This window comes from Carcharhinus amblyrhynchos, chromosome 11, assembly GCF_965287045.1.
Source record: "Carcharhinus amblyrhynchos chromosome 11, sCarAmb.v2.hapA, whole genome shotgun sequence".
NCBI classification, from domain to species: Eukaryota; Metazoa; Chordata; class Chondrichthyes; order Carcharhiniformes; family Carcharhinidae; genus Carcharhinus; species Carcharhinus amblyrhynchos.
This window is the reverse complement of record NC_137334.1, coordinates 38,970,567-38,991,182: the sequence shown is the minus strand read 5'-3', so window position 1 is coordinate 38,991,182 and position 20,616 is coordinate 38,970,567. Positions and strand designations below refer to the sequence as shown.

General features: G+C 43.7%; 1 protein-coding gene across 7 annotated transcripts in view; it reads right to left on the bottom strand.

Annotated features, from left to right (window-relative positions):
• The window catches only part of cerkl (CERK like autophagy regulator), a 158,956-nt gene that overhangs the window by 65,218 nt on the left and 73,122 nt on the right, over positions 1-20,616 (bottom strand). For 6 of the 7 annotated variants that reach the window (XR_013888159.1, XR_013888158.1, XM_080198888.1 and 3 more), the window contains 2 exons: positions 17,371-17,505; positions 3,021-3,084 (listed from right to left, as the gene is read on the bottom strand). Coding sequence is in view for 5 of the 7 variants with exons in the window: in XM_080198888.1 (XP_080055014.1) it covers positions 3,021-3,084; positions 17,371-17,505 (199 nt within the window). In the remaining 2 variants the exon portion in view is untranslated. The remainder of the gene's footprint in view (positions 1-3,020; positions 3,085-17,370; positions 17,506-20,616) is intronic. The other variant, XM_080198889.1, reaches the window with a different exon arrangement.

Genomic DNA, 20,616 nt, shown 5'->3' with positions numbered 1-20,616 from the left:
GCCCATAAATAAAAATCTATGAGTATTGCTAGCTCAATGTATTATTGTATAAAAACTAATAAAAAATGGGAGAGTTTTGATTATCTGCCAATTTATATTATCCACCGGTGAAAAGAATAACCTTCTCGTTATACTGCATAATGGAAACCCCATTAAACTTATTTTAGTTAATAGAATATAACTTCTGAAATAGTACTGATCCTGCATACTGTAACAACATCTTGCACTTATTGTGTGCAATTTATCACAGAAAATCATTTTCTATGTTAAACTGCACACAATAAATGCAAGATGGGAGAATCAACAAGAATGCATGTCACTTATGGCTGCGCGATGGCGGTGAAATTTGGAGTATTAACCAAAGAATGGTCAAAAAAGGATTTGAAGAATGCTTTTGAAGAACAAAAGAACAAATGAAAAAAAAAACTGTATTTCATAAAATCATGAAGGTACCCATTTAGTCTGCCATAGATGTGCAATGGGTATAGAGGGATGTGGGCCAAATGCGGGCAATTCAGATTAGTTCAGGGGTTTTAAAAAAGGGCAGCAACAAGAATTTGGGCTGATGGGCCTGTTTCCATGCTATAAACCTCTATGACTCTAAGTGAAAAATAATTGTAAAAATCATCTATGCCACTTGTGCTCAGAATGTTTTATTCTAACATTTTCTACCACTGTGTCAAAGTGCAACCCCAAGATCAGCAATTGAGATGAGGTAGTCTGTTCAGCGTAATGGCCTGTAGTCTTGGATGACAATGACAAGCATCCTCTGAAGGCATGTGGTTTCGAGGCTCCAGGCTAATGGGAATTTCCCTGCACTGGTGAAGTAGCATCCCATTCAGCCTTGTCATTTGGGATCAATAGTGGAGAGGATGAGGAGATGCACCTTGAAGTGTCCCAAGATGAAGGCCCCATGAGCAGCTGGCATTTGCTCCTCTTTCACCTTAGTGCACAATAGCACCTGCCTACTGTCTTTGGGAAAGGGACTCCTGAAAGGAGATCCAGGTGCAGAGCTCATGGCTAGACCAATGGAGTGCACGTACCAGTCCACAGAGGTCAAATGCTCAACCTGGTGGTCATCATTCTTTACAAGGCAATATGCTCAAATGCCTAAAACATGGGAGAACTTATGGCTAGCATGGACTCCTCAATACTCTGTGCAAAGCTGCACATAATCCCTGACAGATGTGCCATATTTTCTCCTAACCTCTGCTGCTTGTCCATCAGGTTCTTGAGGTCATGAGCAGAGGCATGTCATCAGCATGGGGCTTAGCAGGGGCCTGGTCCACATTAATCTGTGGTCCCACTTTTTACAGACTCCCTCAGCTGCTGGATTATGTCTGTGTTGTGCTCATCAGATTGCGCTCCCAAAACTAAATGCAAGCATGCCGCAAATCACATGGGTGTAACTGCGCTAGCAGAGGTTGCTGATGAGGGGGTGTCAATGCACTCCTGAACAGCGATCTCCATCGCCTCTTGCTCTGCAGCTGTTAGAAATCTAAGATCAGGCACATTGTGTTGCTTCAGTGTCATGTGGCACTAAGGTTGATCATGCACTCAAACACTAGAATTGTTGCCTATTCACAGAGATGCATTACTGATGACATCACGGAGGTTCCTTTTGATGATGCAACATTAGAACTTATCCTGGTGGGTCAGAGCAGCTTGTTGACCTGTTTCCTGATTGGGCCAGGTTCGATTTGTTACTCCATGGTTGCTTACCTCCTTCGCGACCTCAATGCTTGCCACCTTGCCAGTTGGGAGAGTCTGATGCCATCGGCAGGGAAGAGCAAGTCTCGCCTTTCTCTGATGGCCTGGAAGAGAACCTGGAGGGAGGCATTGCTGAATCATGTGGCAGCTCTGGGTTAATGTTCTACCATGAGAAATTTGATGGGAGTGTGTCATGTGCAAAAATCTTTCAACCTGCAATGTCCTAGTAGTGAAGCATAGCCTTACTGAACAGGAGACTCTTTAATAGCCCGTCAGTAGCTACAGTGTCATCAAGCTGATGGTTGTGACCATGACTTTGCACTTAACTTTTGGAATATTTCAGATACCTCAACAGATTTTCCATTTTCTTTATGAACTCTCAAACCTGACGTAATTTTAATGGGCTTCCAAAATCCCCCACCACCACATGGAAATGGTGTAAGAGAGGAATCCGATTTTCATCCCCCATTTAAAATAGGGAACCTGGTCTCAGTAGGGGTAGTGTGCATTTTGCACGTTTGGCATTTCCAACTCACAAAATGGTCAGAAGAAAATAGCTTTGGGCCAGGAATGCAGGGGAAAGTCAGAATTCCTCCAAAAAACTAAGTGTGGCCAATTGTGCACTGAAACACAACTCTATATCCAGACAAAAATTCAGCCCCGGAAAATTTTCTAGATTAAACAAACATTTAACATGACTAAAGGAAAAGAGTCTTGGGGTTAAAAAAAAGGTAACTGCAGGTTAAAATGATCAAAGCTATGCACTAATTAAATTTTCAACTGCCTTACAAAATTTCTTAAAAGCCTGAAAACAATTTAGTATTCAAATGGCTGATATGAAATATCTCAGATCTGACAGACTATCTAGAAGCACAAATTGCAGATGTAAGCCAAAATTCAACATTACATTTTTTCTTTAACAAAGGACAACAATGTTCAAGTCGCAATTGCATATGGTAGTGTCATCATTATACCTTGCAAACACGAGCAGAAAATATTGGTGAGCTAAATTTGACTCTAATATAAGTACCAGGGAGTTGTACAAAACCTCAATAGTCCTTTACAGAAAGGTACTTCATCACTGCTTACTGAACAAGCAATTAAATCTTCACCTGCTGTGGCTGTACACAAAGAAATCTTTGTCTAAAATGAATTATTTCAGTTGCAAATGGTTGACTATTGCCATTTAGTTATTGTATTATGGATTTCTGATAATGGACCAATTTGAAAGAGATAATTTCAGAGGAAACTTATCACAGATTCTCAGAATTCAACAAACATTTTGACAGCTTTGATTAAGGTTTACATACCCATCAAATTCTTGAATATCACATTCCTTGAGAACTGAAAAAGCATGTCCTTCGTGCTCCGTAACTACAAAAGAAAGACATGATCAGGAACAGAAAATGAAGTAATCTGAAGATTTGACAACTTAAAAAAAATAGGTACCTTTGAACTTGTGGTTGCCATATGCATGAACATATGGTAAGGCTATAAAAGGCAAATTATATTAGAACGTGTATTTTATAATTAAGAAAAAATGCAATGCAAACACATAATTAGATGCCAAGGCAGTTAGTGCTGATTTTTACAAAATAGAATACTCCTGTACAAACTCTATATTTACAATACTACAGCATATAACAATTTGATTTTATACATTTTTACTTTTAAAATTGTCAGCCTGTAATTGAAGAAATAAGGAACTAAAATATTATTGTGAATATAAAAAGATGAAGTGCATGAAAACACCAGTGACAACATCAAATGATAGTAGGGAGAAGGTGGCAAAGCTACACACCAGAGCCTGCATTCTCTAGAGGATCAGAATCTGTCATTCCACATTGCCATCTCTACTGTGTTTATGCCCTATGTGGCATTCTAAATGCCAATGAAAATGGGATGAGCTGGCATGCTGCAGATGGCACTAAGCATCATAACTGCATTTAGCATTTTCTAGGGCAGCTTTGCCAGAAGAGACGGCCCAGCTGGATCTACCCATCAAAGATTTCTGCTGACTGACATGACACTTGCAGATGGATTTTTTGTGTAAGAATGTGCATCATTATTTGCAAGATTACATTAATCTTTCATGCTTGCCTGTTTTCCGGTACCAGTGTGCTTTTGGTTATAACTTCAGCAATATATTGTTTTTAAAATATGTAAATGTTGACCATTAGATTAGTTCAAAGAACCACTGAAGAATTAAGGATACTGTGTATAATGATCTCCCTCATATTAAGTGTACATACATAAATTTGCTTAATATAAATTTTATAAATGATCCATATATGACCAGATTAGATCTCCTTGAAATTCTGACATATTGGATTAGTAATAAGAAGCGTTTTTTTGTTAGAACAATAAAGAAGAAAACAATTAACTGCCTCAGTTTAACAAACTCCATTTTGCATTTAATTGCCAGTGAGTCCATCTGCATCACAGCAAAATACTCCAGTCATTCAATGTAACTGTAGGGGGAGTAGTGAACAGTTAAATAAATTGGATTCTAGGACCAGTGATTTTCTGTGCACATGTGGCCCACTACACAAAGCTGCTCAGCAGAATATACTGACATATCTGTGGTTATGCAAGAATAGTATAATTATTCACCATCTCAAAAAGGCAATTCATTAATCCTTTGAGGATTGCTAACTGAAACTAGATTGATAATACAAATATTGCACCCTTCTTTATTCAAAATGTATAGTTTAAGTTCAGAAACATATTGTGGTGTAATGTATTTTTTTAGTTCTCTTTCTGAAAGCTCTAATTAGAATGGTAGAAAGATCTAGCTCATAGACATTGGCTGGAATTTTACTATCCCGCCCTTCATGGGAATTGGATCAGGCGAGGGACGGACCATGGAAAAATCCATTGACTTCAGACTTGATTTTACGGTTTCAGGACGAGCGAGGCCGTAAAATCCTTCCCATTGCGTTCTAACATTAAAACATGCAAATATTTTTTGTATACAGAGGGCCAACTGATTGCTGCAACATTTAGATCATATCTCGCCACAGTAAAATTGTTTATTTTAATGATATTTTAAAAATAATGGAGGCACTTTTCCTCTGGCACCATTTTTCAGTGTGAGCAGATAAATTAGCAAAAATGTTTTAATAACTACTGCTCATTTGCCAGCCAGACTTACTCAACTTGATTTTGAAGCAGGTCTTAAACTAACAATCAGTGCTCCTCCCTGAAACAAACAGAAGCCACGTTGAAATATTTAATCCAGGTTCCGATGCTGTATACTTGCTTTCCACTGAATGGAGCAGTGAAATTGAGCGTTGAGCAGCTGAACTTGTGTTCTTTAAAGAGACTACTACACACTGCTCACAACAATGGTCCAAACTAGCCTTGTCAAAGATGTTTACCCTGCCTCCTACAAAACATTCCTACTAGCCGCTGGCCCCAATTGCCTCAACCATCAAAGATTACTAAACAAAAATCATCTCCAAACCTTTTTGTTTCACATAAAAGATTACAGAGACCTAAATCATAGTGGTACATTATTTCATTGTTTTCAAATTAATTCTATGTGGGCGGAGTCTTACCAAAAAATGCCAGCACAAAAAACAGAGTGATTCCCACCAACGGCGGCGGTGTGATTTCAGGCTAACTTATATGCCTCATTAACAAAAATCTCCATGCTCACAAGCATTACATCCGTTCTCTCTGATTCAATCACTTCACCACCAACTTAATCACTGCAATCACTCAGGAGCTCCATATAAATAACTCCCCAATACTTATCAGAGATCAATTGCAGGAGATGGCAGCCAAGAAGTCTGCACTTTTGCAGGGAATCCTTACCAGAATGCTGGATGGAGTGTGACAGAGACAAGATGCACTCTACTCCAGCTCCAGGTGAAGGCCTTGCAGCAGAGTCATCACTCCCACCTTGGATACAGTGGCAGCCCTGGAGACTGCCAGTTCGCTGCAAATGAGGACAAGGCAGCAATGTTGGTAGGAGATCTTGTTCACTTTGCCGGATACATGAACCACCTCCAGTGTCTCTCCTTGCACCTCCAACTCCAACCCTCACTCAGCCACCTTGGGGATTTCCAGCACCAGACGCAAGGCCCTCATCCCATCCTTTCACAATCACTATGTTCCCACCAATTGCTGCTATGGTCCTCTGCAGCTCCCCCTCAAGCTCCATGTTTACTACACCTCATCACCACCTTCAGTCTCACAATGCCTGCCTACACTTTCCCTCTCTGCATCATTGCAAAAGAAACTCAACCACATCAAGCATGAGCGCATGCAGCCAGCTGGACTCATGCCCGAGCTCAGATCCGTCACTTGTTTTGAAGAGAAAGCCCTCGAGCTGGCTGGACAGGAGGAAGACTGCACCTGCGCTGCTGGTGAAGTGTGGACAGCAGACAAACGTGAGAATCCTCAAGACACGCTGTCATTCCTCAAGTCTTAGGTGAGTAATTAATGTTCTCACCTTTACCTCCTGTAATACGCTAATGCCATCTCCCTTCTCTTTCAGGCTGACCAAAAAAATACAGGCTGGACCATCCTTGCATCTCTTGGACTTAGCAGACACGAGCAGTTCAGAGAGGGACTTCTCCAACCCCACCAAGGAAGAGGCATCACAGCTGTCATCTGCACCCGGCACCAACAGATACTCACATCTTGAAAGATTCACTAAGTAGATAGACTTCTGGGTCATTTACTGGTGAGCACCTCAGAGCTGAAGATCCACATCAAGCAGACGCAAAGATATCCCAGAGACCTGGCACTCAGAGGGGTGCTAGAGCCCAGACCTCTGCTGAGTCGTGGGCTGATGATGTGCCCCTGGATCTGGCCATTCCACAGCAAAGCCAGAGTCGCAAGCATTAGAAGGAGATAACAGCATCCCTTCTTGGATTGCAAGGCCGACTGGAGGATTCCCATCGCTTTCTATCCAAGAAGATGTGCTGTCACCATAGCACACCAAGGTCAACACTATGAGGGTATGTCCACAGTGGAGAACTTGGTGCAGGACGTTCACTGCATGCAGAAGATGTCTGAATCATGTTTCAGCTTATGACCATCAATTATGAGCATGTGAGTTCCATGGTGCAGGCACTGGAGGGAATCCACAAGTGTCAGAGCCAGAGGAAGGGGGGTGGGGGGGGGGTGCTTTTGCATCTCACTCCACTGCCCCTCTATCCCATGGAGGAGCACAGGAGCCCCTGGGAACTGAAAGGGAAAGCAATCGGCAGGTGTGCAGCCTGGGCCCTTCCACCCAAAGAACCCTAGGCATCGTTAGTCCATCTGACACCTCCCTCTGTGTGAGCGAAACATCTCCACCCCTGACAATGAGGAGGACAGCAGTCAAACATCCATGCTGCTCGAAAGCAGGTTTGGACCTTCAAGATGCAAGAGCACAGCCTTCTCCTGGAGTTGGGGTGGAGTGCATCTCACCTCTATTGCAGTCCATCCAGCATACTGATGAGGGCTCCCTGCAAAAAGTGAAGTGCGGGCTTACTGGCTGCCATTTTTTTTCTGTTTAAAATTACCAGGAAACCTGTTTCGTCATAACACCCATAAAACCATAATACATAAGAGCAGAAGTAGGCCATTTGGCCCACCGGATCTGTGCCACCATTCAATGAGATCATGACTGATCTGATGTAATCCTCGACTCCACTTTCCTATATTATTCACATAATCCTGGATTCCCTTACATTAAAAATGTCAATCTCAGTCTTGAAAATACTTAACAACCCAGCCTCTACATCTCTGTGGTTAAAAAAAAAGTCATTACCTTTTGATCCCTTGCATTGAGATTATGCCCTCTAGTCACTGGCTCTCCCACAAGGGAATACAACATCTCAACATCTAACCTATCAAGCCCCCTGAGAATCCTATATGCCTCAATAAGGTCGCCTCTAAATCTTCTAAACTCTAATGAGAATAGCCCCAAACTACTTAACTTCTACTCATTAGAAAATCCTTCCATACCCCGGATCTATCTAATGAACCTTCTCTGGACTGCCTTTCCTTGACTAAGGGGAGCAAAACTGTTCACAGTATTCCAGGTTTGGTCTAGCTAATGCCATATCTCTTTTTAACAAGATTTCTCTAGTTTTATACTCCATTTTCTTTGAAATAAAAGCCAACATTCTATTTGCCTCCCCAATTATCTGCTGAACTTGCTTTTTGTGATTTATGCACGAGCTCCCCCAAATCCCTTTGTGCTGCAGTTTTCTGCAATCTTTCTTCATTTAAATAATATTCAACTCCTTTAGTTTTCTGACCAAGTGCCTAACTTCACATTTTCCTACATTATATTCCCATCTGCCAAGGTTTACCCACTCTACATAACCTGTCTATGTCTGTCTATCGTTTGCCTTCCCACCTATTTTTGTGTCATCTTCAAACTTGATAATAGTACATTCAGTTCCCTCATACAAGTCATTAATATGTTTTGTAAATAATTGTGGCCCCAGAACTGATCTCTATGGCACTTCACAGGCTGCCATCGTGAAAATATCCCTCTTATCCCAACTCTCTGTCTTCTATCAGTCAATAAGAAATCTCACAACACAAGGTTAAAGTCCAACAGGTTTATTTGGTAGCACAAGCCACAAACTTTCGGAGCGCTGCTCCTTCATCAGGTGAGTGAGAGTTCTGTTCACAAACAGGGCATATAAAGACACAAACTCAATTTACAAAATAATGGTTGAAATGCGAGTCTTTACAGGTAATCAAGTCTTAAAGGTACAGACAACGTGAGTGGAGAGAGGGTTAAGCACAGGTTAAAGAGATGTATTATGTCCCCAACCAGGACAGTTAGTGAGATTTTGCAAACCCTGGCAAGTCGTGTGGGTTAAGATAGCGTGACATGAACCCAAGATCCTGTCCTCATATGTGCGGAACTTGGCTATCAGTTTCTGCTCAACGATTCTGCATTATCGTGTGTCGTGAAGGCCACCTTGGAGAATGCTTAGCCGAAGCTCAGAGGCCAAATGCCCATGACTGCTGAAGTGCTTCCCAACTGTCCTGACTGGAGACAATATACATCTCTTTAACCAGTGCTTAGCCCTCTCTCCACTCACATTGTCTGTACCTTTAAGACTTGATTATCTATAAAGATTCGCATTCCAACCACTATTTTGTAAATTGAGTTTGTGTCTTTATATGCCCTGTTTGTGAACAGAACTCCCACCCACCTGACGAAGGAGCAGCGAGCTCTCCGAAAGCTAGTGGCTTGTGCTACCAAATAAACCCATTGGACTTTAACCTGGTGTTGTGAGATTTCTTACTGTGCTTACCCGAGTCCAACGCCGGCATTTCCACATAATTTCTATCAGTCAGCCAATCTTCCATCTGTGCTAATGTACTATCTCCAAACTAACACCTACTCTTTTGAAGTGACCTCGTATGCAATACTTCATCAAACATCTTTTTGGAAATTTAAGTACATTGCATCTACTGGTTCTACTTTGTCTATCCTGCTTGTTCTCATTAATTTTTCAGGCATTATTTTCCCTCCTGAAGCCATGCTACCTTTGATTTGATTTATTATTGTCACAGGTTATCAGCATAAAGTGAAAAGTATTGTTTGTTGTGCGCTATATACAAAACATAGCGTTCATAGAGGAAATGAGAGAGTGCAGAATATGGTGTTATTACAGTCATAGCTAGAGTGTCGAGTAAGATCAACTTAATGCAAGGTAAATCCATTTAAAAATCTGACAGCAGCAGAGAAGAAGCTGTTCTTGAGTCGATTGGTCAGTAACCTCAGACGTCTGTATCTTTTTCCTGATGGAAGAAGGTGGAAGAGAGGATGTCTGAGGTGCATGGGGTCCTTAATTATGCCAAGGCAGCGGGAAGCGTAGACAGAGTCAATGGATGGGAGGCTGGTTTGTGTGATGGATTGGTCCACATTCATGACTTTTTGTAGTTCCTTGCGGTCTTGGGCAGAGCAGGAGCCATACCAAGTATGATACCAGAAATAATGCTTTTTATGGTGCACTGTAAAATTGGTGAGAATCATAGCTGACATACCAAATGTCCTAAGTCTTCTGAGAAAGTAGAGGTGTTGTCGGGCTTTCTTAACCATGCCCCATGTTGGCATGGAGAGACCAGGACAGGTTGGTGGTGCTCTGGACACCTAAAAAGCTCTCGATCATTTCTACTTCGTCCCCATTGATATAGTCAGGAGCATGTTCTCCTTTAAGCTTCCTGAAGTTGATGACAATCTCCTTCATTTTGTTGACATTGAGGGAGAGATTACTGCTGCCATACCAGGTCACCAGATTCTCTATCTCATTCCTGTACTCTGTCTCATCATTGTTTGAGATCCGACCCTCTACAATGATATCATCAGCAAACTTGAAAATTGAATTGGTGGGGAATGTGGCCACACAGTCATGAGTGTATGAGTAGGAGCTGAGAACACAGTCTTGTGGGGCACCAGCGTTGAGGATGATCATGGAGGAGGTGCTATTGCCTACCCTTACTGATTGTGGTCTGTGAGTTAGGAAACTCAGGATCCAGCCACAGAGGGAGGTGTCAAAGCCCAGGCCATGGAGTTTGGAGATGAGTTTCGTAGGAATAATGGTGTTGAAGGCTGAGCTGTAGTCAATAAATAAGAGTGTGACATAGGTGCAGGGACAGGGAGATGGTGTCTGCTGTGGACCTGTTACAGCGGTAGGCAAACTGTTGTGGATCTAGGTAGTTCAGGAGGTTGGAATTGATTCGTGCCATGACTAGCCTTTACGAGCGCTTCATAATTATGGATGTCAGAGCCATCGGTCGATAGTCATTAAGGTATGCTGCTTGGTTTTTCTTGGCTACTGGGATGATGGTCGTCATCTTGAAGCAGATAAGGACCTCAGGTTGTCGTAAAGAGAGGATGAAGATGTCTGTGAATACTCCCGCCAGCTGATCCATGCAGGATCTGAGTGCTTGTCTGGGTACCCCATCCAGGCCCGTCGATTTCCGTGGGTTGACCTTCAAGAAGGCCCTGACATCTGCAATGGTGACCCCAGCTACAGGTTCATCCAGGGCTTCCAGGGTGGAGGGCATGCTCTCACTGATCTCTTGCTCAAAACAGGCGTAAAATACATTGAGCTTATCAGGAAACAGTGCGCTGGAGCATGCAATTTTACATGCCTTCATCTTGTAGCCTGTTCTGTCTTGCAGACCTTGCCATAGTCAGCAGAGGTTGGTATGGCTAGCCTATCTAGCCAGGCTTGGTGTGGTACTGTCTTTTGATATCTTTGATGTGTCTCTTTAGATTGTATCTGGTTTTCTTGTATAGGTCAATGTCACTTGATTTGAATGTCTCAGACCTGGACTTCAACAAGCAATGGATATCCCTGTTCGTCCATGGTTTCCAGTTGGGGAACACACAGATTTGCTTCTTTGGCACACAGTCTTCTACACACTTACTAAATGAAGTCAGTTATCATAGTGGCGTACTCGTTCAGGCTGGTTGCAGAGTGTTTAAATACTGACCAGTCCACTGACTGCAAGCAGCCCCACAGGAGACCATCTGATTCCTCAGACCAACATTGTACAACTTTCTTCGATGGATTCTCCTGCTTCAGTTTTTGCTTGCAAAGTGTATGCGAACGATGGAGCAATAGCATGTTTGATATTTGTGTAGCAGTGGTTCAGGATGTTTGGGTCTCTGGTGGAACAGGAGATGTGTTGGTGATAACTTGGCAACATGCTCGAGCTTGGCCTGATTGAAGTCCCCAGCCACGATGAACAAGGCCTCGGGATGTCTCGAGGCTATTCACGATGGTGTATATTTCATCCAGTGCGACCTTCACATCTGCCTGGGGTGGAATGTAAACTGCCATCAGGATAACAGAGGTGAACTCCCGTGGAAGGTAGTAAGGGCAGCATTTTAGCATCAGGTATTCTAGGTCTGGAAAGTTATAATGTGGAGATGCCTGCGTTGGACTGGAGTAAACACAGTAAGAAGTCTCACAACACCAGGTTAAAGTCCAACAGCTAGCAGAAAAGTTGCCCGTGTTGTTATGTCTAGGCACCATGAAGTGGTGATTAGGAAGCAGACCCCACCTCCCCTAGCCTTGCCTGAGGCCGCTGTACAGTCGATTTGATAGATTGAGAAGCCCTCTGGTTATAGGGCACTGTCTGGTGAAGCATGAGTGAGCTATGTCGCCTTGAACCAGAGTTCACAGCAGTCCCTCAGTTCTCTTTGGAAAGTGAGTCTGGTTCCAAGTTCATCTAGCTTGTTTTCCAGAGATTGACATTTACGAGCAGTAAGCTGGGGAGGGGGGGGCCTTGGGACCACGTTGTTTCACTCTCACCTCCAGGCCTGGATGCTTTCCATGCTTCCTAGAGTGGCTGCTTGTTTTCAAGCCTGGGAGATGGTGAGACAAGTTTGCAGTATTACGGGTATGGTTGTATCCAATGAGGTCATTCGCTCTGGTCAGTGTGTGGAGGAAGGATTTCTTGCCTTGCTAGTAGATACGTCTGCGTGGTCGAGCATTCCGGGTTGTTGTCGGACATAGCCGTTGATACCTACGTGGACCACAACAACGGGATCCTCTCCCTCCCACTGCAAGTTCCTTTTCAGCCTGGAGTATGATGTCCCAAATCTGATACCGGACAGGCACAGACAACACAGCCATCTGCACTCTCGCTTCTTGCTACAGAGAACAGTGTCACTCCCCTTCACTATGCTGTCCCCTACTACCACTACGTTCTTTTGTCCACCACAACCACCCTCCCTCTGATCCAACCACCCCAACCCCCATCCATGTGAATGGCTCCCTGGACAACAGTGCGATAGTCAGTCAACTCATCCATCCAGCACCCACTCTTATCCAAACAAGTTGAAAAAACCTCAAACCTGCTAGATAATTGCAGAGGTGGGCATTCCTGCATTCCATAAACTGTGCTGCAATACTTATGATCTTTAACTAATTACTTAATTATTTATTATCTTTCAGATACTGATTAACTTTATCAGAGACTTCAGGGTAAATTTAAACCTTTGGAAAACAGACTTTGACCACTTACTGGATATGTATCAGATATTCGTCAGCAGCTCACGTCATACTCTGTAGAACAGCAGAAACCAATTCCTACAGGGTTAAAAAGTTAGAAAGCTAAAGGAGTACCACTTTCCCCTCGTCACTGAACTCCTCTTCTCAGCAATCTTCCACACTCTGTCCAAAGCTACACTTTTAAACCCAAAAGAGGTTTAAAAACACCCCCTCTAAAAATATACATCTTGGTGGGAACAACCAAGAAATGAGCAAACAGTGGAAAAGTTATCCTATTAGCAACTCTCCCCATCCATAACAGGCTAAAGAGAGTATAAAAGATTATTTGAAATAGTATCAGAATATGCACTACCATGAGTGTCCCAACATGTGTAGATTAGATGGATTAACCATGGTAAATGTGTGGGGTTACAGGGATAGCTGTACATGATAATATTTCTCAAATTACAACACATTTTAACATAATAATTGGGCTCCATATCTGTATTTTTTAAATCAGAAAATGATATACATCTAATAAAAAGTTCAATTAATCTATATTCATAGTCAAGGCAGGAATTAGGAGCTGGAAAGTCATGGAGGGGCTGGAAAAGTCAAGGCGGGAAATTTCCTAACCAGTCTCCTTTATGAAGGCCCCAAGTTGCCATATCTTCATTCTGAGGAGGTGGGCCAGGATGGAACAGGTGGGCCCGCTGCCTTCAGAGGCAGGCCAAAGTTGACAAGAGAGATGGGTAGATGGCCAGGTTATCAGGCTAGATCGTCCTTCTCTGCTTACTGGGACATCGGCCCAGCTTTAATGTGAACGTCAGTAGTCAAACCCTCATCCTCCTCCCAGCCATCCCACATGTGCCATCCCTACCTCCTCATATTCCATATGCCCTCTCCAAGCCCCCTCACATTCTGCATGACCTCTTCATGATTCCATGTCCCCTTGTATTAACTGACATTTCCCTCATGCCCTCACATATCATGGTGGTTGGGGCACTCTGCCTGTGATCTGAGAAAGGGAAGGGGGCTCTGCTGCCACTCTGCCTGAGATAGGTGAGGGGGAAGGGGAGGTCCACTGCCACTCTGTCTGAGATCAATGGTGGAGGAAGGGAGGTCTGCTTCCACTCTGCTTCCACTCTGCCTAAGATTGGTGGGGGAGGAATGGGGGAGGGGCCATGATCGGTCTGGGTAGCAGAAGGAGTGGGGGGATGTTGTTCGTCCATCATCATCAATGAGAACCTCGACAACATTGAGGCTGGTTGTGGTGTGTCCGAAGGTGACTGATCAGGCCAATTCAGACACAGGACGTCCTGGCACATATTGGACAGACTTGTGTAGGCACTGTAGTTGTTGCGCTGGTGGCTCTGGACTTGCACAGCTCGCATTTAAGTTGTGCTTCAGCAATACATCTTGCTTTGTAAGCGTGACACCCTTTGTGGATGAGGCAGCAACAGGTTTTGTGCCAGCTCTTCCCAGGTGGTCGTGTCCATGTCAAGCAACTTCAGGGAAGCCTTGAGTGTGTCTTTGAAACATTTCTTCTGCCCTCCATGCAAGCATCTCCTAGCAGAGAGTTCCCCAAAAAGCAGTGCTTCGGCATGTGCTCGTCTGACATACAGATGACGAGACCTGCCCACCGGGTCTGCAATCTCATCAGCAGTGTGTGGACTGATGGTAGACTTGCTCTAGAGAGAACTTCAGTGTCTGGTTCTTTGTCTTGCCATCTGATGCGTAATTTCTGTGAAGATAAGTCACGTGGAAATGATTGAGCTGTCTTACACTGCCACGACAGATCAGCCATGATCTTATTGAATGGCGGGGCAGGCTCGAAGGGCCAGATGGCCTACTCCTGCTCCTATTTCTTATGTTCTTATGTTCTTACATGCCTTCAATACACATTCCACATTTCACAGGCATACAGGAGGGTAGTGAGTACCGTGGCACTGTAGACCTTCAGTTTTGTTTCTGGGCTGATTCCTTGACGTTCCCATACAATGGGCCGCAGTCGACCGAAAGCCAGAACTTGCCTTTGCTATTCTGCAGTTAACTTCTGTATCAACAGTCACTGCTTGGGAGAGGGTGCTGCCAAGATAAGTGAACTGGTCCACTGCCTGTAGTTTCTGCCCTTCGGTTGTGATTATGCGTTCTGTACACGGTGCATGAGGAGCAGGCTGGTGCATGACTTCAGTCTTTTTAATGTTGGTGGTGAGTCCAAAGTTATCACAAGCCACGGAAAATTTGTCCATACTGATTTGCAGCTCTGGCTCTGAGCCAGTATACAGGGCACAGTCATCAGCAAAGAGGAAATCTCTCAGAACAGTCTCCTTCACTTTGGTAATAGCTTGAAGTCTCCTCAGGTTGAAGAGCTTCCCACCCACTCTATACTTGAGGCTGATTCCAGCAACACTGTCCTGGAAGGCATCATTCAGCATGGCAGTAAACATCATGCTGAACAGTGTGGGTGCGAGCACACAGCCCTGTTTGACGCCATGGGTGACTGGGAATGCCTCAGAGGATTCTCTGCCATCCAGTACTCTGGCCATCCTGCCATCACGGAACTGGCATACCATCCTGACATGATCCTCCACAGGCCTTGTCAGCTTACAGTGTCGAAGGCTTTCGGAAGGTCAACAAAGGTTGTGTAGAGCTCGCGATTCTGCTCCTGACACTTCTCCTGAAGTTGGCGCACAGCAAAAATCATGTCAACAGTCCCGTGACCTTTGCAGAAAACACACTGTGACTCTGGAAGCAGGCCCAGCTCCAGATGAGTGACTAGGCGATTTAGCAGGACTCTTGCAAGGATTTTTCCTGTGATGGTGGGCAGCGAGATTCCTCGGTGGTTGTTGCATACTTGCCGATTGCCCTTCCTCTTGTAGAGGTGTACAATGGAAGCATCTTTAAGTTCCTGAGGAATGGATCCTTGCTTCCAAAAGAACTGGAAGAACTCGGTGAGCTTCTCGCTAAGTACTGGACCAGCAGCTTTGTAGATCTCTGCGGGTATGGCAGTTGCCCCTGGGGCTTTGCCACTGGATAGCTGGCTGACAGCTTTCATGACTTTGGCTATTACCAGTGGGTCATCCATGGCGCTGTTGATATCGACTTGGGGAATCCTGTCTATTGCCTCATCATTAATAGGTGGCGGTTAGTTGAGGTCAGCTTCAAAGTGTTCAGCCCATCTCTGCAGGATCTGAGCCCTCTCTGTAATGAGCGTTGTACCATCTGTACTCAGGAGGGAGGAACTCCAAAGAGATTGAGGTCCGTAGAGAGTGTTGAGGGCTTCATAGAACCGTTTCAAGTCTCTTCTGTCAGCGTATCCCTGTATTTCATCTACTTTGGTGCTCAGCCAGGCATCCTGCATTTTACACAGTTTATTCTGGACTGTTCTGTGAGCACTGGTAAAGTCATTTTTCTTGGCAGCTGATGCTGGGTCGTTCAGACAAGTTCGATTAAGACGGTGCTTTTCAACAAGTAGAGACCGTATCCCCTCATCATTCTCATCAAACCAGTCATGCTGCTTGCGGGTAGAGGGCCCGAGCATCTTCAGTGTAGATGTATGGACAGCATCCCTGAAGTGTTCCCAGTCGTCCTCAGCACTGCCTGCAAGGTGTAGGTCAGCAAGCTTGATTTCTAAGTCTTTACCCAGTACTGAAGCTATGCTGGGGTTCTTTAGCTTGGTTGCATTGATTCTTTTCATAACCTTGCTTCCTTGTGGTCACCTCTTGCGTCTGATGCAGAGCCTCATTTTGGAGACAATGAACCTGTGTTCTGTCCAGCAGTCAGCATCACACATGGACTTAGTCACTCTGACATCCTGCCTGTCTTTTCTCCTGACAATGACACAGTCAATAAAATGCCAATGCTTACAGTGGGCATGCATCCAAGAGGTCTTGTTACAGGTAGACAGATGGAAGGTTGTGGTGGGGGGGATAAGGAGGTCAGTAATGTTGTGGGGTTGGGGCAATGTCTGTGGAGGCCAGGGGGAGGCATTATCTGGCGTGGGAGCAATGTGGCAGGGGAGCTGCATTCTAGAATTTTTTTTCTGCGCATGCACACAGAGGCACTAATTGGAGCTGCAGGATTTTGGGCGCATTAAACCTCAGCCACAGGCTTCTGCAGTACAATTTGGATTTGCTGATATTTTTTCAGGCAAAGGGGGCACCTGAGAATGGTTCTAAAAGTCAGATCTGAAACACTCTCAGTTTCAAGTCCGCCCAGCACTTAGAATCAAAATGGTAAATAGGGCCCCAGTGGCTTTTTTATTGGTTTCCCATTTGACAGTCATCTCGCCATGGGTCACATCTACTCTGAAAGGCCATAAACCACATATACTTACTGAAGGGACCCAACTCCACTAAAATTCCAGGTGCATTTGAATTGCCCACTCCTGTGATGGAGCTGGCAAGGGCGGGACTGACACATGTGAACTGACAGCCAGTATCCACATCCCATACCCGTAAAAATGGTCAGAAACAGGAATGGAGCAGCAATCCTGGGGCTGAGTCCCACCAACTATTTTTACAGGGCTTCTCATTAGTCTCAACTCAATGAAAATCCAGGCCGAGCAATCCGTTCAGTTTGTCATGTTATATTAAATCATACAGATAATGAAAAATCCCCACTGCTCAGGTACCAATCAGATATCAGATACTGTGGTACAGTCATGAAATTCTGACTAACTTACTGGTGATGTCAGTCTTGATGTCAGCCAACTTGAAAAGAGGTGCAACTTGTTCATAGTAGACCTGTTTAGCTTCCTTTTTGTGACTATATGGGTTAATTATAACTTTCAGGACCTTTGGTCTCTTTGGAAAATATCCTGTAAAAGAAATAAAATAAATAATTCAGCTCTTATTCCAATGTGATCTTCTTAATTATAACCTACTTTTACATTAATTACAACTACACTTTCGTTGTGTGTATCGAACCCCATGAACACGTTCACAATGTACCTGTCAGCATCTGCTTTATTGCATTTGCTCTTATTTTATATTTAAGAACATAAGAACATAAGAAATAGGAGCAGGAGTAGGCCATCTGGCCCTTCGAGCCTGCCCCGCCATTCAATAAGATCATGGCTGATCTGTCGTGGCTCAGTTCCACTTTCCGGCCCTCTCCCCATAACCCTTAATCCCCTCTCTTATCAAAAACCCATCAACCCGCTTCTTGAAAATATTTAGCGAGGCAGCCTCCACCACTTCAACGGGTAGAGAATTCCAGAGATTCACCACCCTTTGAGTGAAGAAGTTCCTCCTCAACTCCGTTCTAAAACGCCCCCCCTTTATCTTGAGGCTGTGCCCCCTAGTCCTACTGTCTTTTTTGAGCGGGAAGAGTCTCTCCACCTCTATCCTATCCATCCCATTCATCATCTTATACGTCTCAATGAGATCTCCCCTCGTTGTTCTAAACTCCAACGAGTACAAGCCTAGTTTATTCAGCCTCTCCTCATAGCTCAACCCCTCAACTCCGGTATCAGCCTAGTAAACCTCCTCTGCACTCCCTCCAAGGCCAAAATATCTTTGCGCAGGTGCACCAGAAATGAAAACTACATTTGATTTGTAGACCAATCATACAACTATTTTTGTTCTTTCCCAGGATGTGCGCATTGCTGGCTAGGCCAGCAATAGTTGTCCATCTGTAATTGTCCTTGATAAGATGGAGGTGGCCTACCTTCTTGAACTCCTGCAGTCCATATTCATAGAATACAGGAGCAAGGAGATTATATTTGAGCTGTACAAACATTGGTTGGGCCACAGCTGGAGTACTACATGTAGTTCTGGTCACCTCACTGTTTGAAGGATGTGATTGCACTAGAGAGGTTACAGTGGAGATTCACCAGGATGTTGAATTTGAACAATAAGAGGCTGGATAGGTGGATACCCATTGGTGGAGCGGGGGAGGGGTCAGTCTCAAGGGCATATCGTTTTAGGGTGAAAGACAGGAGAGTCAGAGGGGATTTGCAAAAAAAAAATCACTCCGAGGTGAGAATCTGGAATGCATCATCTGGGAAGGTCAGGACGCCAGAAACATTACAATCTTTAAAAAGCATTTGGATGAGATTTGAAAGGTCATAACATTCAATGAAACAGGACTAGTGCTGGAAAATGTGATTAGCACAACTTTAATGGCAGTTATTGTCACTGCAGACCCGATGGGCCGAAGGGACTTTCCTGCGCTGTACGATTTGATGCCTATGACATCGTGTTGTTAGGAAGAGTTTTCCAAGATTTTGAACCAGTGACAATAAAGAAACAATGACACGTTTCCAAGTCAGGCTGGTGTGCAACTTGGGAGGGTTACACGAAAGTGCTAATGTGCCCATGCACGTGCTGCCCTTGTCTTTCGAAGTGATAGAGGTCATGGGTTTGAAAGGTATTGTCGAGGGAACCTTGGTGAGTTGCAGCAGTGCAACCAGAAGACACACCATTCTGCATCAGCGGTGGAGAAGGTGACTGTTAAAGGTGGTGAATGGGGTGCCATTCAGGTAGACTACTTTGTCCAAGATGGTGTCAAGCTTCCTGAGTGTTCTCTAACTTGGGCAATGTAAGCTACCATTTGGGAAACCAAAAATTCCAAATTCATCATGTAGTCACTTTCTCCATTGACCATGTGGGGGCCTGGAATACATAACAAATCTGCACAAACAAGTTACAAAGTTCCTTTTTAAAACCTTGTATTAATTTTATTGATTAAATGTACTCTTGTCTGAAGTCAAATCAAGAACAGAGTTACAGCATTTACAGATCTATTTAAGCACGATTTTAAAATCTTCTTCAAAAACACAAAAGTCAAGTCAATGGGAACGTGGATCCTTATTTACAGAAAATGTCCTCCATCCTCAGAGCATATCATAATGATGAGTATAATTGCCTCAAAACTATAAATAGTTTTCCAAAAATGAAACCTTCAGTCTTCCTGTAGATGAGGGACATGAGGATGGTGGTGAGAACCATTTGGAAGTGTTTAGCCTATAATCTCTAGGACAAGTCCAGGAAAGCCTAGTCTTGTACAAGTTTACTAACCATCCATTATAAATCTTTTTTTTCTTTGAAGATGTAGGTACACTATTTTTGTCTCAAATATAGTCACAAATCTTGAATGGGAAACATTAGCCTGGACTTAACTGTCAGTGGCAAGGGCACAAACAGCCATCTCTGCCCTTATACAAGGCTGCCTACATAAATTGTGCATGCTCCGTGGTGTTGATTTCCCTCATCACAATGTCATTCTACATTCCATATATGAAGGGGTATGGACAGGAGACTGATTGGGAAACAAGGAATAGCACAGTATTCACGTCCTTGATAAAGAATGAGTTAAGAGGGGAGGTGGATGTCTCCTTATATATGGGATCTCTAACATCCAGGAATAGTGTAATCCAGACTGGGCCACCAATCAAATTGAAGAGTTCTCACGAATAGCACACCAAGAATTAAAAAAACTTATCACCCACTTTTTAATTATTTTACAGGAAGTGAAATAAAGACTTGAGAATACATGTACAACTAAAGTAGATGACGAAATACCATAAATAAATTTTAAAATGTAATATAAAAATTATTTTTGTTCTAAAACCTAAGGAATTTTGAATCATGGAATGGAAAAAATGCCACTCAAGACTTCTAGATTTTGTTTTTCAGAGTCAGAGAAATTACTTGGCCATCATTCTGACTTAGTATGGCATTCAAAACTCAGACACTTCTTTCGATAGCATTAACTTTTTTCCATGGTTTTTGTAGCAAGGTTAGTATATATACAGCTGACATTCACATCAAATGACTGATTCTGCGCTGATTACATTGGCATGCACCCGGAGGAGCAACATGGTATCACTGGCAGCAAGTTCCAAATTTTCATGTGCAACTGCATATGTCACGGGCCATAAATTGCTGTCAATCTTACACAATGATGGCAAATACTGACAGTTTTG